The sequence below is a fragment of the Tachyglossus aculeatus genome, chromosome 12 (assembly GCF_015852505.1).
Source record: "Tachyglossus aculeatus isolate mTacAcu1 chromosome 12, mTacAcu1.pri, whole genome shotgun sequence".
In the NCBI taxonomy this organism is placed as follows: Eukaryota; Metazoa; Chordata; class Mammalia; order Monotremata; family Tachyglossidae; genus Tachyglossus; species Tachyglossus aculeatus.
Window position 1 is genome coordinate 8,281,124 of NC_052077.1, and position 17,975 is coordinate 8,299,098.

Here is a 17,975-nt window from a genome sequence, read left to right on the forward strand (position 1 = left end):
GTTACAACAGTAAACAGTGAAAATCCCTGCCCACAACGAGCTCACAGTCTAGAGGTGGGGAGACAGACATCAATACAAATTAACAGACATCAGTGCAAATAAGTAAAATTACAGATATATCCATAAGAACATGATGATAATAATAATAATAGTGGCATTTATTAAGTGCTTATTATGTGCAAAGCACTGTTCTAAGCGCTGGGGAGGTTACAAGGTGATCAGGTTTTCCCACGGGGGGCTCACAGTCTTCATCCCCATTTTACAGATGAGGTAACTGGGACACAGAGAAGTGAAGTGACTTGCCCAGAGTCACACAGCTGACAATTGGAGCAGCCAGGATTTGAACCCATTACCTCTGACTCCAAAGTCCATGCTTTTTCCACTGAGTCATGCTGTTTGGGCACTGAGCTTACTCTGGGAAATAAAATGTCCTCCTCTCTAGAGAAATGCATGCAATAATCAGTCAAATGACCTGTTAATACTGACAAGTGCTTTTTTTCCTTGATTTATATAAAGGTGTTATTGAGCAGTCACTGTAGAGCCCTGCACTAGGTACTTGGAAACCCACGATGCAAATAAAAGCCATGGGAGGAACAATTAGACATTGATTACCAAATAGCGTATGATAGTTGATAGTAAAACCTCAAACACGGCGCCCACAGAATTCAGCGATTTCCTGTCAACAGTAGGAAGAGATCGTTTTTATTGCACAAAATACAAGATTTCCCCTACCTATCCTCCACACCTTTCTGAAAGGCACAAGCTCTCGAAGCAAAGAGATTAATTAAGAGGCCCCATATCTTCGGGTCTGCTTATTTTAACTGAGACCCAATTTGCTAACTCTTCATCTACCTTTGTGTTTCCTCAGAACATCCGAGGCACGTGTTTATTGTCCTATAGTAATTCAAATGACTGCCCTCCAGGAAAAAGAAAGTTCTATTTGTCCCAAGCCAAAGAGGCCTTTGAAATCGGCCTGCTCACCAAAAAAAGCAGCGACTCAGTCGCCAGCAAGCAGGAGCTTCACAGTTTTGTCAAAGCCGCTTTCTGCCTTACCATAGTGAACCGAAGGCTCAGTGGGGAGACAGATGCGGTGTGTGCTGCTAAGCAGCTCTGCGTAGAAGCGATGGAAAAGCTGTACGCTTATAAAACGTCATCAGAAACCCAAGATAAAGGAGTGGTGGCTCAGGGGATCATGTCTCTTATCATGCAGGTTAAAGAGCAACTGGAGGTTCAAAGCTTCCCCAATTCAGATGACAGGTCTTATGTCCCAGAGAATTACAAAAGTTGCATGGACAAACCTATCTTGCATGGGAAAGTGGACTTCCAGAAAATCCTCGAAAGACACTCCCAGCACCATTCTTCGCTCTGTGAAGTGTTCAGAAGTACTTACGAGAACCCGAAACACAATCTGGAAGGGACCGAAACGGGAGCCTGCATCACGGCCTTGAAAACGGAAACCCGAAACCTGGACACAGTGAGCACGGCCGAAGACGGGCCGGGCCTCGGGAAAAACGTACCTTCTTCGAGAAGGGAATTCAGGAGCCGAGGAAGAGGGAAATGGACCCGTTCAAATGCAGTAGACGAAGACAGTCAGCCGCCGAACCCCAGCAATCAAAGGAGGATTCGTGTTCCGCCCATATCCATGAGTAGTTCCAGCTCTTGGACCAAGTTATCGGAATCGAGTTCTTTAGCCAGCTGGGAAGAAGTAGATTGTGTGGCCGATGAATCCCCGGGAGAAGGACATATCAGAGAAAATAGCGTTGAGGGTGAGCAACATCCCCGGTCCGAAGCCCCACAGGATAAAGTGGAAAACAATAGCCCCCATTCTGTGTCTTCAACGACACCTCAACAGTCTCCCCAAGAGTCAAAGAGCGACCATTTAGAGCCCTCTGAAAATCAACCCATCTCTTTTCCTCCCACCAAGACAGCAGTTTCACTCTCAGTCGATGACCCAAGCCAGTCCATAGGGCTGGAAGGGAAGATGGGGACAGAGACAGGAAAAGACCAGGAGCTCAGAAACCGTTCGGCCTCATCCGCAAACTCAGAGGACCTCGCTGCTTCTTCGGGCTCTAGCAGGTCCTGGGAGATGGCCTCATCCTTTTCTCCCACGAAATCAGAACTTTTTGAAGAAATTGACATTTTAGCAGAAACCGAATGTACTACCAAGGACGGCGCAGGGGAAGGCAATGAGGTTAAAGTCGATAAAAGGGGCACGGAACCTGCCCCTACAGATCATTCCGGGTGGGTTGATCCAGAAGGGGAAACTGCAGAGAACACAGAGGATGTGCCCTTTGACATCCCTAGGCCTAGCACAGGTCATTCCTGCATATACCCCTGGCCTAAAAAGAAATCTGTCCCATTAGTACGAAATAGGTCACTGGAAGTGCACAGCATTGACCCTGAAGCCGCCACAGAGGAGGAAAGGAATGAGTGGGAATTAATCGGGGACCCAGCGAACAGCTCCCCACTCCTGAGTGACCCAAAGAAACCAGACCAAATGGCTAAGGTTGCCCCATCCCTCCCAGGCAGTCCGATGCCTTCCGCCTTTCACTGTGACGAAACCGAAACCGCAGAGGACCAGAGAGCAAGGGAGGTCCAAAATGAGCCTGTCACCAGGCGGAGTTCAGTCTCTTCTCTGAAGTCGTGGTTCATGTCTGCCCAGTTTTCCAGTGGCTCTTCGGACCTGTACAGCCCATCCTCATTTTTGAATTCCAGCAGCAGCTCTTTCGTGTCACTGCCAGGGAGGACAAGGGAAGAGATCCTGGAAACTCGTTCTCTGGAAGATGATGACTATGATAAACTCTTGTCGGGGGTTGGGCACGACTGGCTACTGGAGAGGCTGCAGAGCACAGGGATGTTTAAGCCCACTCAACTCTGCAGAGCTCACAGTAAGTCCTGTGTAGTCTTCCCAGTGGTGGGCAGAGAGGAGGGGGTGAGATCACTGTCCTGTAACTTACTGGGCCCTTCAGGGAGCCAGGTTTAATCTTGGTTGTGACATTTGTGGGAGGTGCCTATGGCAGCTCCCTAAGGTTTGCACAGGTTCAGTATTTGGGAGTGTAAAACACAATATAACAGAGGAGGTGGTTTTACAGGAGGGTCTTAAAGACCATTAGTATTTATTAAAGACTTACTCTCCGTGAAGCACTGTATCATCACCAGTGGTATTTATTTGAGAGCTAACTGGGTGTGGAGCACTGAACCGAGTGTTTGGGAGGGTACAGTACAACAGAGGTGGTAGACACATTTCCTTCTTGTAATAGGCTTAGGGTCTAGAGCTTACAGTCTGTACTAAATGCTTAAAAAAGTTCAGTAGAGTTAATAGACACAATCTATTAACTATTATTATTCCCAATAATTTCCACAACCCCATTCATTCATTCAGTTGTATTTATTGAGTGCTTACTGTGTGCAGAGCACTGTACTAAGCGCTTGGGAAGTACAAGTAGGCAGCATATAGAGACGGTCCCTACCCAACAACGGGCTCACAGTCTAGAAGGGGGAGACAGACAACAAGACAAAACATATAGACAGGTGTCAAAATCGTCAGAACAAATAGAATTATAGCTATATGCACATCATTAACAAAATAGAATAGTAAATATGTACAAGTAAAATAGAGTAATAAATCTGTACAAATATATACAAGTGCTATGGGGAGGGGAAGGAGCCATGGTTGGGGGATGGGGAGGAGGAGAGGAAAAAGAGGGCTCAGTCTGAGAAGGCCTCCTGGAGGAGGTGAGCTCTCAGTAGGGCTTTGAAGGGAAGAAGAGAGCTAGCTTGGTGGATGTGTGGATGTGTGGAGGGAGGGCGTTCCAGGCCAGGGGGAGGACGTGGGCTGGGGGTCGACGGCGGGACAGGAGAGAACGAGGCCCAGTGAGGAGGTTAGCGGCAGAGGAGCGGAGGGTGCGGGCTGGGCTGTATGTAGAAAGAGAGAAGGGAGGTGAGGTAGGAGGGGGCAAGGTGATGGACAGCCTTGAAGCCAAGAGTGAGGAGTTTTTGCATGATTCATAGGTTGACAGGCAGCCACTGGAGATTTTTGAGGAGGCGAGTAACGTGCCCAGAGCGTTTCTATACAAAGATAATCCGGGCAGCAGAGTGAAGTATAGACTGAAGCGGGGAGAGACAGGAGGATGGGAGATCAGAGAGGAGACTGATGCAGTAATCCAATCAGGATAGGATGAGAGATTGAACCAGCAAGGGAGCAGTTTGGATGGAGAGGAAAGGGCGGATCTTGGCGATGTTGTGGAGGTGAGACCGGCAGGTTTTGGTGACGTATTGGAAGTGTGGGGTGAACGAGAGAGCAGAGTCGAGGATGACACCAAGGTTGCGGACTTTGTCTCTTTGTTCAAACAGGCACCTCTTAGTAAGCATGTATATCTCAATCTACGTATTCTACTATTCATTTTCCATACTCTTGCACCGATCCATTGCATTTACAATTGTCCGCCTACTCCATTATTTGTAAATATTTTTTGCCGGCCAACCCCCTTCCTTAGATTGTAAGGTTCTCGAGGGCAGGGTCTGTGTCTTTTACCTCAGCTATACTCTCCCAAGTGCTTACTTAGTACAGTGCTCTATCCTGTTAACTTACTGTTTCTAGGTGGTAATCACCTCGCTGATGATGTTCATTTCACTTTTTCTTTTTCCAGCTGCCCTTTTGTTAAAGTATTCTAAGAAATCTGAACAATGGGTAGCCCAAGAAACCGTTGTCTATTTGGGTGACTACCTATCTGTGGAGAAGAAGGGCAAACAAAGGAATGCCTTTTGGATGCATTTTCTCCATCAGGAAGAAACCCTGGGAAGGTACTGCTCGGAAAATCAAATGGCTATGGGGAAATGAACTTTTATCTATATTGGATATAACTACCTGATGGTCTTCCTCCCATGTCAAATACTTTTGCCAGAATTTATACCCCAATGATACTATTATTAAAGAGGTGTGTTAAGATGTCACATTAGGTGGAGACAAGTACTTGATAATCCATATGGTTGGTAGCTGCTATCCTATATTTATGGCTGTCTTCCTGTCTAGACTGTAAACTCATTGTGGGCAGGGGATGTGTCTGCTAATTCTGTTGTATCGTATCCTCCCTAGTGCTTGGTACAGTGTTCTGCATATAGTAAGCACCCAATAAATACCATTGATGATGACGATGATGATGATATGCCTGGGTCCACACTGTCAGTCAGCCAGACAGTCTTGTTTATTGAGTGCTTACTGTGCGCAGAGCAATGTAGTAAATGCTTGGTAGAGTACAATATAATAATAAAAACAATAAACAGTGTCAGAGGACCAGGACAAAACCTTGGAATGAATCTCCAGGACAGTTGGGATGCTTAAGGAGTGACAGTCCAAGATGAAATCCTTAGCTCTTCTGCTCGTTGGAGGGACTCTCCCAAGTGCTTAGAACAGTGGTCTGCGCACTGAAAGCACTCAATAACTACGAATGAATGAATAAATGAATGTCTATCTGGGGTTTTGCCTTGTAGGTACGTTGGCAAAGAGTACAGAAAACAGAAAGGGCTCCTGGACCATTTCCGAGATGTGGAACGCCAAATGACCGCCCAGCACTACGTGACGGAATTCAACAAAAAGCTCTATGAGCAGAACATCCCAACACAGATCTTCTACATTCCATCGACGATTCTCTTGGTAAGAATTCCAGCCAACGGTGATATCTGGGAAAGCTCTGAAGCAAGGCCCTAGTTAGTAATAATTATGTATTTGTTAAACACATACTATGTGCCAGGCACTGTTCTTAGCGCTGGGGTGGATTCAAGCAAATCAGGCTGGACAGTCCCTGTCCCATGTGGGGTTCACAATCTTAATTCCCATTTTTCAGGTGAGGTAACTGAGGCACAAAGAAGTGAAGTGACTTTCCCAAGGTCACACAGGAGACCACTGGCCCAGCCGGGATTAGAACCCATGAGCTTCTTGCTCCCAGGCCCATGCTCTATCCACTACACTGTGCTGCTTCTCTTCCCATTTCAGTTCTTTCCAACATTTTGGGGGCTGAGCCACCACCAGTTAGATGTAGCTCCCATCCTGTCAATGGTAGTAAACCATCACTATCCCCCAACTTCTTCCTGTTAGGAGTTTCTTATGGTCCCAGAAGAGAGCTAAAACAATATTTGCAGGAGTGTAGAAGCAACCCCTCTTCAAAGAGCTAACTGTTTTCCAACACAGACAAGCAACAGATCTCCCCCTCGTTCCTCTTTAATAAAGCAAACTCCATATTGGTTTTTGTATAGTGCTTGAGCCAGTCACCACTTGTATTCTAAAAGGTCCTTGGACCACAATTAATGGTTCGAAGGGTCAGAAAGTGAAACCCACGATGTATTGCTTTAGCTCCCACACCTCTCACCCCATTCCCAGTACCACCAACTACCCTCACTGTAAAATCTGAAGATCTCAAAGTTGCAATTTAGCCTTTCCCTCTACTCCACCTGTGTAAGTGGATTGTTTGTACGTTATCCCACATCCTTCCGTATTTCAATTTTGATCTTCCAAGCCTGTTTGTGGACCCAGTTACTGACTCGGCATTTCTGGGGGTCATGACTCTTGGCTGAGGAGCAATCCTGAATGTACGAATTAGCATGACCCCAACCGAAAGCTCTGATTTTCATAATCCTGGGCCAAATGGAACAGAATAAATTGTACTTTCCAAATGCTTAGTGCAGTGCTCTGCACACAGTAAGTGCTCAATAAATACGATTGAATGAATGAATAAGTAATGTCTGTCTTCTCCTGTAGACTGTAAGCTACCTGTGGGCAGGGATCGCGTCTACCAACTCTGTTGTATTCTCCCAAACTCTTTGTATGGTATTCTGTGCGTAGTAAGCGCTTAATAAATACCAGTGATTGAGTGACAGAGAATGGGTACCTATCATAAACTGTGGCCTAATGAAACCACAACTTTTTTCAGATCCTGGAGGGCAGAATAATCAAAGGGTGTGTGAGCGTGGAGCCCTACATCCTTGGAGAATTTGTTAAATTATCAAATAACACCAAAGTAGTGAAGACAGAGTATAAAGCTACCGAGTATGGCTTGGCCTACGGACACTTTTCCTATGAGTTTTCTAACCACACAGAGGTGGTAGTGGATTTGCAAGGTATGTACATTGTTATTATTTCCTTTTTAATTGTATATGTGAGGTGAACATGAGAGTGTGTGTGTGCATGTGTGTTTGCATGTTTAGACTTAATTCTCCCCTTGAAGGATGTTAGCTATGAATCCGTCCTGAGCATTGATGAGTGGCGTCACTCTCTGCTTCCCTACAGTTAATCAGTGGTATTTAGTGAGCATCTACTGTGTGCAAAGCATAGTATGAGTACTTGGGAGAGCACAACAGAATCAGTCCAGATGATAACTGCCCTCAAGGAAATTGCAAGCTAACAGGATAGACAGGCGTGTCAAATGAATTCCAGAGAGGAGAAAGTAATAGATTATACTTTATATATAGAAATGCTGCAGGGAGTGGGAAACAGGGCTGAGTATCCAAGTGCTCAAGCGGCAGTTGGGAGTGGATATAGGTGGGGGAGTGGATGTAGAGAAACAGCGTGGCTTAGTGGATAGAACACAATCCTAAGAGTCAGAAGGTCCCAGGTTCTAATCCCGGCTCCACTACATGCCTGCTGTGTGACTTTGGGCAAGTTACTTGGCTTCCCTGGTCCTCAGTTACCTCATCTATAAAATGGAGATGAAGAGTGTGAGCCCCTTGTGGGACAGGGATTGTGTCTAATCTGATTAATCTGTATCTACCCAGCACTTAGAGTAGTGCTTGGTACATAGTAAGTGCTTAACAAATACAATGATAATAATAATAGTAAGTGTGGGGAGATGAGAGGGAGTGAAACCTCCTGGAGGAGGATGAGGTGTGATTTCAGAAGGGCTTTGAAGATGGGGTGAACCAGATGAGAAGGGGCAGAAAGAACTCCCCTTCCCTTCACTCTTGTTGTAGGGGCAGTTAAAAGAGAACTGCCTTTGTAACTCTCTGTGTAGACATTCCCTGGTTTGGCTTCCCATATCTACATCTATTTATTGTGAAGTTGATGAGTGGATTTTAGAAAGCGATATTCTTGTGAAATCTTGCAGGGATAATTAGGTCACCAGGGATTCACACGTATTTTTTTTCTGTTTCAGGTTGGGTGACTGGTAATGGGAAAGGACTCATCTACCTAACTGATCCTCAGATTCATTCCCTTGATCCAAAAGAAGTCACTTCCAACTTTGGGAAGAAAGGCATTAGCTATTTCTTCAACAACCAGCACGTGGAGTGCAACGAAATCTGCCATCGTCTCTCTCTAACAAGACCTTCGGTAGCCAGTCCTGTTTAGTCCCAGAAACAAGATGGGTCTTAGTCGAAGAGCCTCAGCTGCCAGCACCAGTAGAATTTCAGAACTGGGGCTAATTCTGTATGGTTTAGTCTTCCCTCTCTGTGGAATTGCTGCAGGACTTCTGCCCTCTCATGGATCCAGCTGCAAAGGCAAAAACCAGGGAATTGTCTCTGCCTTTAATCCATTTCTACTGACCATCTCCAAGGAAGCAGCATGGCCTAGTGGATAGAGCATATGTCTAGGAGACAGAAGGACCTGGGTTCTAATCCCAGCTCCGCCATTTGTCTACTGTGTGACCTTTGGGCAAATCACTTCACTCCTCTGGGCCTCCATTACCTCATCTGTAAAATGGGAATTAAGACGGTGGGACGTGGACTGTGTCCACCCTGATTAGCTTGTATTCTAGAGTGAATACCCTACCGCTGTTGGTTAGGGACCGTCTCTATATGTTGCCAACTTCTACTTCCCAAGCACTTAGTACAGTGCTCTGCACACAGTAAGCACTCAATAAATACGATTGAATGAATGAATGAATTCGTCCAATCATATTTATTGAGTGCTTATTCTGTGCAAAGCACTGTATTGAGTGCTTGGGAAGGTACAATATAAAAGTAAGCTATCTACCCTAGGATTTAGTACAGTGCCTGTCACATCGTATGCGCTTAATGTACACTATTAAAAAGAAAGGTAGAAAATCAGACTCATTTAACCTGCAACTCATCCCCTTACTGTCTTCCCTCTGGAGATGGGGCTGTCAATTTTTGGAGAGTCCCGAAGGCAGTCTGCGAGAGCCAGTAACAGCGTGGTCTGGCGCATAGAGCACGGGCCTGGGAATCAGAAGGCTATGAGTTCTAATCCCGGCTCTGCCTCTTGTCTGCTATGTGACCTTGGGCAAATCACTTCACTTCTCCGTGCCTTAGTGAACTCATCAGTAAAATGGAAATTAAGACAGTGAGCCCTGTGTGGGATAGGAACTGTGTCCAACCAGGTAGCTTATAATAATAATAATAGCATTTATTAAGCACCTACTATGTGCAAAGCCCTGTTCTTGTATCTACCCCAGTGCTTAGTACAGTGCCTGGCACATAGTAACCGCTTAACAAATACCATAAAAAAAAAGACCTGGATCTTCGGGCCCTAGCTAGTGGAAAGTTGCACAAAAACAGTAGTTTTGCAACTGAAAATCCAATCTAGGGGAGGAAAAGGTTCCTTTCTGACTGGTCCGCTTCAGTTCAGTGAACACAATTGGACACAAATCAGTGACAACTGAATCTGTTGAACACTCCGGTGGTTTGCTCTGCTCCCGAGCTGCCTGGCCAAGGTCCGGTGGGAAAGATGTCAGCTGGGGTCGACGGGCCTGTGGCTCCATGAGGACTGGCTTGGGCCCTGCAAGTTTTGTGATGGAAATGACCAAGGCAGTTCCCATGCCAGATAATGGGCAATTTATAGCCTTTGGACCGGAAACTCTGCGCATTGTTGGGGCTCCCTTTCTCAACCCTGAGCAGGTCATCTCCCTGGTTGGAAGATTCTCTAGACCATAAGCTCCCCTTTAGACTGTAAGCTTATTGTGGGCAGGGAATGTGTCTACCAACTCTGTTATATTATCCTGTACTCTCCCAAGCACATAGTACAGTGTTCTGCATACAGCAAGCCCTCAATAAATGTGATCAATTGATTGATTGATACCAACTCTGTTATATTGTCCTCTCCCAAGCACTTAGTACAGTGCCCTATACAGTACTCAGTAAATGTGATTGATGGTGAGGCAGTGGATTCAGAGATTGATTGAAATGCTTGGCACATAGTAAATGCTTAACAAGTACCATAATTATTATTATTAACCCCTTCCTATAGCTCATTTTCTCCATAACTTGAGATTCTTCAGAAACCCAATTATAGTAATATAACAAAACTAGATGTACTATCTCTAGGATGAGCTTTGAAGTGCTGACCAGCTGAACTTATTTTTTAAAGAGGCCCCCTAGTTTTAAAGGGAAAACGGTAATTTTCATCTGACTATAATTAGTCAGAAAGATTGTAAATCAACCAGTTCCTGTAGACAGCCAAGCCACAACCCCAATCTTTTTTTTTATGTTATTTGTTAAGTGCTTACTGTGTGCCAGGCACTGTTCTAAGCACTAGGGTAGATTCAGAGTAATCGAGTTGGACACAGTCCTTGTCCCACATAATAATAATAACAATTATGGTATTTGTTAAATGCTTACTATGTGCCAAGCACTGTTCTAAGCATTGGTGTAGGTACAGGGTAGTCAGGTTATTCCACGTGGGGCTCACAGTCTTATCCAGATGAGGTAACTGAGGCCCAGAGAAGTGAAGTGACTTGCCCAAGGTCACACAGCAGACAAGCAGAGGAGCCAGGATTAGAACCCAGGTCCTTCTGATTCCCAGACCCGTGCTCTATCCATTATGCCATGCTGCTTTTCCTCGTTCTCCACCCAGAGTCTGCAAAGGGGCACCAGTCCTAATGCCTGACAACTTCTCTTCTCTCTGTGCCGGGTCATTATCTTATCCACTTTTCACCCACCAGCATCACTTGTACCAATTCCTGAACCAGAGGTCATTGCCTTTCATGTCCTTCCTCAGAATAATCCCATCTCTAACCTGCTCTGGTTACAGAGATGGCTGCCACACCTGTGCAGCGTGTGAGAGGCACGGTGAAGACTCGAAGCAAGCGTGGTGACCATCTTGAGGAAGTCTCCTGTTCAGATTCCATCTTGATTGCCCCAAGTAGATCAAGGGCTGGCTCCTGCCCTGAGCCAGCTTGAGAAGCAGCCTGGCCTAGTGGAAAGAGCACGGGCTGGGGAACCAGAGGACCTGGGTTCTAATCCCAGCTCTGCTACTTGCCTGCCGTGTGACCTTGGGCGAATCGCTGGACCGCTCTGTGCCTCAGTTTCCCCAATTGTAAAATGGGGATTCAATACCCCTTTCTCCCTCCTACTTAGACTGTGAGCCCATTGTGGGATGGGGACTGTGTCCAACCTGTTGGACTACGTCCAACCTGATTAACTTGAACCTACCCCAGTGCTTAGAAAAGTGCTTGACGCATAGTAAAACGCTCACCAGATCGTCATCATCATCATCCTCATCTCTCTGGAAGTGGCATCTCCTGCTAGTGTGGAAGAGCTGCCGGGCAACTGGAGAGGCCCGAAGCCCAACTAGGAACCCTGAGCCCAACCCAAAGCTGTGTGACGTAAAACCACCCCAATCCCCGATGCCCACTTAGGCCACCTGGGTGTAACTTCCCAGCCAAACAGAAGATTGGCTCTGAGGCCACTACACAGTTGGCAACAATTCCTCCTTTATCTCTCCATGGTAACCCCAGACAGCGAGGAATAATAGACAGGAGCACTGAGAGGATCGACTCAAACCGGATTCCAAGGTTTACTGAAAATGCAATAGCTTGGCCTCAATAATAGATAAAGAGCGTCGGAGTCAAAATGGCTCTCCTCTTCCTATATTTATACTGATGCTGCTTCTCGTTAAACTGAATATTTAAAAGAAAATGTTAATTTGGGGAGGCAAGCACCTTACTATCTCAGTTTAGAAGGTCTTTCTGCCATTTTACTTTCTAATTGTGTGTGTGTATGTATGTGTGTGTGCATGCGTTTTGGGGGAATGTGTTGAGACTGGAGCGACAAGAGTATAAAAAGATGGGTCTCCAGTGTTGAGTTCAGCAGCTTAGACTATCAGCTTTTGTCCTCTAGCCCGCGGAGATTTCAGGCTTTTGTCACTGCCTTTTAGTGCGGCCATTGTTTTCTAGGTGATGTTTGTTCTGTGTTGTTTAGATGTACAGATGCCCGCTGCCTGCCCAGAGCTGTAGAAACTAGGGGCAAAAGAGGGAGAAGCAAGAGAGAGGGGAAAAAAAATTAAATCTCTTTATTATGGTGCATAAACCTTCAGTGTGAGGGAGCCGTGCAGCTGCACAAGAAGAAAAATGCATTCAAAAAATATAATGCTAGTGTGAATAATCCTTTCTAGAGTGCTGCTTGCAGACTCCCCCAGCTTTGTCAGGTGAACTTGAACTGGGCCATCAGATTTGCTCTCATTCCCATTGCACACTCTGTCTCTCACCCCAGGGCATTCCCCATCTTGACTGTTGTTAAAAGGAAGCAAGCAATCCATCATTCAGCCCGGGAGTCACTTGCTCATAGAAAAGTAAAATCAGCATGTGACACTACTCAACCCGTCTTTTGCAGATTAAAATGATACATGGAAACTCACGTGTTTCTGGGAAGATTAAGTCGGTTATCTTGTTCCGATGCCCAGACAAAAGGGGTCTCGGGTCTCCCCGGCATCAGCCAGAGGGGAGATTTGCCCTCGTGGGGCAACTTGGACCCGGTTATAGGATGGAACGACAGCTAGGGATATTCTGAAAGAAAAGGGGGAGGGAAAAAAGGGTGGTTTTGAATTCTTCCTTCTTAATAATGTGGACCAGAGGATGAGGGAGAGGATGCGGGGGTGAGGGAAAGAAAGGAGGGTTGGTGGAGGGAGTTCTCTGCCATTTGGGGTGCTGTTTCTAGTCACTAAGAGGTCGCACTTTATTGTCCCACCGCCTCGGCGATTGATTTTAAAATAATTTATAGAATTTATATTTTAAATACAAAGGAGCGGCAACTCCCGGCCCTGAGGATGTCCAGTTATCGAGACGGTGCCACGAATCCTACAGCCAGTGCAGCAAGTTAGAGGCGACTGTCAGCTGCACATCCCATGGGCAAATGTAAAACCCAGAAACCAAGTCTAGTGTTCCCAAGGTCCACCTTGCAAATTGTGGGGGCCGGCCTAGGAGCTGAAGCCAGCGTTTGTAACGTCGCTGATGCTGATGAGAGTCGGCAGCTCGTGGTTTGGGAGTACACTGCGCTCTGTTTGACGGCACCGGGGGAGCTTAGGAAGACACTGAGGAAGTTTCATCTTGACCCAAATTAAAAGCGATAAGGTCAAAAGTAAAGAATGAGCAAAAGGGGTCATCAACCTCATTTAAAATTTTTTCTCAGAAAAACTCCCCAATGGTCCTAACAAAACTTCGGCTTGATCCAAACTCTGGAAGGTTTTCAGTTCATTGGCAGTTTCCTTTTCCTGCTCTTTGTCTACATGACAGGCAGGGACAGGAGGCCGGTTGCTGGGGCAGGGGCCTTTGCTGGATTTTCAGTCGATTTTGCCATCTTTCCCAACGGGAATGACTTTATCGCACAGACCCATCCAAAGGCGAATTACAATTTTATTAAAATATGGTTTTTTAAAAATTTCATCCTGATCAAAAGCTCTTTCTTAACTCCCCTTAATCGTCCCTTAGGAAAAAAAAATAATGGAAAGCTATCATGTTTTAATTTTGTTTATTTAGAAATTTTCTTTACAGGGGCAGGAGAGGATAGGGTCCAACAGTGAGGATTCCCACAGTAATAAGTCATTTTGATTTCCATTGTCAGGGTAATCAGGATTATGGGGAGGTAGCAAAATCTATGTGTAAATCAGTCTTACTTAGGTTGGACACAGTCCCTGTCCCACATGAGGCTCACAGCCTAATTAACCTGTACCTACCCCAGTGCTTAGAGTGATGTTTAGCACATAGTAAGCACTTAAGAAATACCATTAAAAAAAAAACAAAACATCTGAAAGGGGTCCTGTTCCCAGATCACCTGTTGCCATGGGCAACAGCTGGGCCAAGAACAATAATAATAATAATGACGGCATTTATGAAGCACTTACTATGTGCAAAGCACTGTTCTAAGCGCTGCGGAAGTTACAAGGTGATCAGGTTGGAGAAGCAGCATGGCTCAGTGGAAAGAGCCCGGGCTTTGGAGTCAGAGGTCATGGGTTCAAATCCTGGCTTCACCACTTATCAGCTGTGTGACTTTGGGCAAGTCACTTCACTTCTCTGGGCCTCAGTTACCTCATCTGTAAAATGGGGATGAAGACTGTGAGCCCCCCATGGGACAACCTGATCACCCTGTAACCTCCCCAGCGCTTAGAACAGTGCTTTGCACATAGTAAGCGCTTAATAAATGCTATCATTATTATTATTATTATTATCAGGTTGTCTCATGAGGGGCTCACAGTCTTAATCCCATTTTACAGATGAGGGAACTGAGGCACAGAGAAGTTAAGTGACTTGCCCAAAGTCACACAGCTAATTGGTGGAGCCGGAATTTGAACCCATGACCTGTGACTCCAAAGCCCGTGCTCTTTTCACTGAGCCACGCTGCTTCTCCACCAACGTCCACCACCCCCAGAAGGAATGGAACCTAAGCATCGCAGATGATACCAACATCTAGCACAGTGCAGTGCACACTATCCCAGAAGCCTCCATTCATTCAACACACCACGATGATGCTGATGAGACTAACTCGGCCTCAGTCTCTACCTGCAAAAAATAAGTGATTGACCAGTGAAAATATGATAAAATACCCTGGAGTTATCTTCTCCACCTAGCCTGCAGAAGTCAAAGGTGAAGAGATACACATGTCTCTATCGAAAATCACTACAAGGGAAAGGGATGAAGTTCAGAAGTGTATTAAATCAAATCAATCGGATTTGTTGAGTGCTTACCGTGTGCAGAACACTGGGGAGGCAGACATTCATAGAAATAAATTACAGAAATGGTCAGAAGTGCTGTGGGGCTGAGGGAGGGGTGAATAATGGGAGCAAATCAGAAAAGCAGCGTGGCTCAGTGGAAAGAGCCCGGGCTTTGGAGTCAGAGGTCGTGGGTTCGAATTCCGGCTCCGCCACGTCTGCTGTGTGACCTTGGGCAAGTCACTTAACTTCTCTGAGCCTCAGTTATCTGTAAAATGGGGATTAAGACTGTGAGCCCCACGTGGGACAACTTGATCACCTTGTATCTCCCCCGGCGCTTAGAACAGTGCTCTGCACATAGTAAGCGCTTAACAAATGCCATTATTATTATTATTACTAAGGTCTTGGAAGAGTACAGTGTAAGAATATAACAGAGTTGGTAGACACAACTCCTGCCCACAATGAGCTTACAGTCTAGAGGGGGAGACAGACATTCATATAAATTACAGAAATGGTCAGAAGTGCTGTGGGGCTGAGGGAGGGGTGAATAATGGGAGCAAATCAGAGAAGCAGCGTGGCCTAATGGATAACTCATGCACTTGGGAGTCAGACATACCTGGGTTCTAATCCTGGCTCTGCCACTTGTCTGCTGTGTGACCATGGGCAAGTCACTTCACTTCTCTGGGCCTCATTGACCTCCCCTGTAAAATGGGGATTAAGACCGTGAACCCCATGTGGGACAAGAACTGTGTCCAACCTGATTAGCTTGTATCTTCCCCAGGGCTTAGAACAGTGCCTGGCACATATGGCAAATACCATTAAGAGCAGGCTATGCAGAAGGAAGTGGGAGAAGAGGAAATGAGGGTTTAATCAGGAAAGTGTAGAGATGGAGGAAATGGACACATCTTCCTGGAGAGGCCAGATTTAGAATCCACACTGTGAATCATTAAATGTCTCCCAGTGGGAAAAGCGCTGGGGTAGACACAAGGTAATCAGGTTGTCCCACATGGGGCTCACAGTCGTTATCCCCATTTTACAGATGAGGTAACTGAGGCACAGAGAAATTAAGCGATTTGCCCAGGGCCACACAGTAGGCAAGTGGTGGAGCCAGGATTAGAACCCAGGTCCTCTGCCACCCAGGCTCGTGCTTTTTCCACTAGGCCACACTGCTGTTTTCTGCTGTTGCCGCGGTGGAATGGAGACTGAGAAAACCAAACCCTTTGGTTCTTTTAATATCTTTTCAATTATTTGAAGGCTAGTATCATTTGACCTTGCAGGATAATCCCAATTTCTTTGAATTTCTCTCACGAATTCTTATTTTGTGGGCTTAAATAATTCATAATCTATAGTTTTTACGTTTCTCTGGTCCAATTTAGAATGAAATGAGGACATAGTTTCGTTGTTCTCACTCACACTTCTCTCTATTAATAAATCCCAGAATCTTGTAAACTTTTTTAACAGTAGTTTTCATAGTTAGCTCCCACTTTCTCACCTCTTTGTCATTCTTAGCGATAACTAGACTTTCCTCTTCTTGTGTTGGCATACTTCCCTAAACACACTACTCTGCACTTATATAGAAATAATTTCATCCTACTCTTTTGGACCATTTCAACAAAATGATTTTGAATCCCACCTCCTCCCAATCTGGTGGCATTGATAAACTCAATGAACCCACTTTCCATTTCATCAGTGTTGAACTTTTTGCTCTTAATCGATAATAAATATACTAATTGTGCTGCTTGTTAAGGCTTACTGATGCTAAGCGTTGGGAGATACAAGATCATCAGGTTGGAAACAGTCCCTGTCCCACTTGGGTTTACAGATAAAGGGCAAGTGCTTAGTACAGTGCTCTGCACACAGTAAGCGCTCAATAAATACGATTGATTGATGGAGAACAAGTATTGATCCCCAATTACAGATAAGGAAACTGAGACACAAAATTGTTAAGTGACTTGTCCAAGGTCACACAGAAGACAAGTGGCAGAGCTGGGATTGGGAGTTCAGGACACTTGTCCTGAACTCTTTCCCCTGCGTAGGGCATAAGCGCTTAGTACAGTGCTCTGCACACAGTAAGCACTCAATAAATATGATTGAATTAATAGGGCACAGGCAGAAAGTCATAGGTTCTAATCCCAGCTCTGCCACTTATCTGCTGTGTGGCCTTGGACAAGTCACTTAAATTCTCTGCTCCTCAGTTACCTCACCTGTAAAATCAATCAATCAATCAATCAATCGTATTTATTGAGTGCTTACTGTGTGCAGAGCACTGTACTAAGCGCTTGGGAAGTACAATTTGGCAACATATAGAGAAAGTCCCTACCCAACAGTGGGCTCACAGTCTAAAAGTCTAAAATGGGGATTAAGGCGGTGAACCCTATGCAGGACAGGGACTGTGGCCAACCTGATTTGCTCATATCCACCCCAGTGCTTAGTTCAGTGCCTGGCACATAGTAAGCACTTAATAAATACCGCAATCATTATCACTATTATTATGAATAGCTAAAGTTAGAGGAGTGAAGAGATTAGAATAGAAGGTCGGAGAAGGGCAGGAGTGCTTAAAGGACAATGATGGTGAGTTTATTGCGAAGGTGATGAATAATTGGGCAGAGCAAGATGGTACTATGACATCTCAACAATGCATCAGGATACAATCTCGAACTTCTACCTTAAGTTGTCTAAAGTCTGGAGTCTCCCAGCAGAAACGATGGATAGGCTTGGGTTCTGATCTCCGGTCCCTTCAGGCAGGGAATCAGCAGGAGCAGTGGTTTGGCAGTGCCACCCCTATGTCCTGTTCCCTGCCAATCACGTTCCCACTCGTGCACAGAGTGACACGGCCGAGAAGGATGGCAAGAGTTCTGCGTAGTCTATTTATTTATTTTGCTTGTATATATCTATTTATTTTATTTTGTTAATATGTTTTGTTTTGTTCTCTGCCTCCCCCTTCTAGACTGTGAGCCCACTGTTGGGTAGGGACTGTCTCTATATGTTGCCAACTTGTACTTCCCAAGCTGTCTGTTTACTGTTACATTGAACTCTTCCAAACACTAAAGACAGTGCTCTGCACACAGGAAGCGCTAAATAAAATCCCACTGAATACACTTAGCTGTAC

At 45.5% G+C, this 17,975-nt stretch overlaps 1 protein-coding gene across 1 annotated transcript in view; it reads left to right on the top strand.

The window, feature by feature from the left end:
• Positions 1 to 8,564, top strand: part of ALPK1 (alpha kinase 1) — a 115,501-nt gene extending 106,937 nt beyond the window's left edge. Inside the window, exons 10-14 of the mRNA XM_038754910.1 lie at positions 869 to 2,888; positions 4,650 to 4,803; positions 5,491 to 5,653; positions 6,927 to 7,113; positions 8,145 to 8,564. Of these exons, the coding sequence (XP_038610838.1) occupies positions 869 to 2,888; positions 4,650 to 4,803; positions 5,491 to 5,653; positions 6,927 to 7,113; positions 8,145 to 8,338 (2,718 nt within the window). The 3' untranslated portion in view covers positions 8,339 to 8,564. The remainder of the gene's footprint in view (positions 1 to 868; positions 2,889 to 4,649; positions 4,804 to 5,490; positions 5,654 to 6,926; positions 7,114 to 8,144) is intronic.
• The last annotated feature ends 9,411 nt before the right edge of the window (positions 8,565 to 17,975 follow it).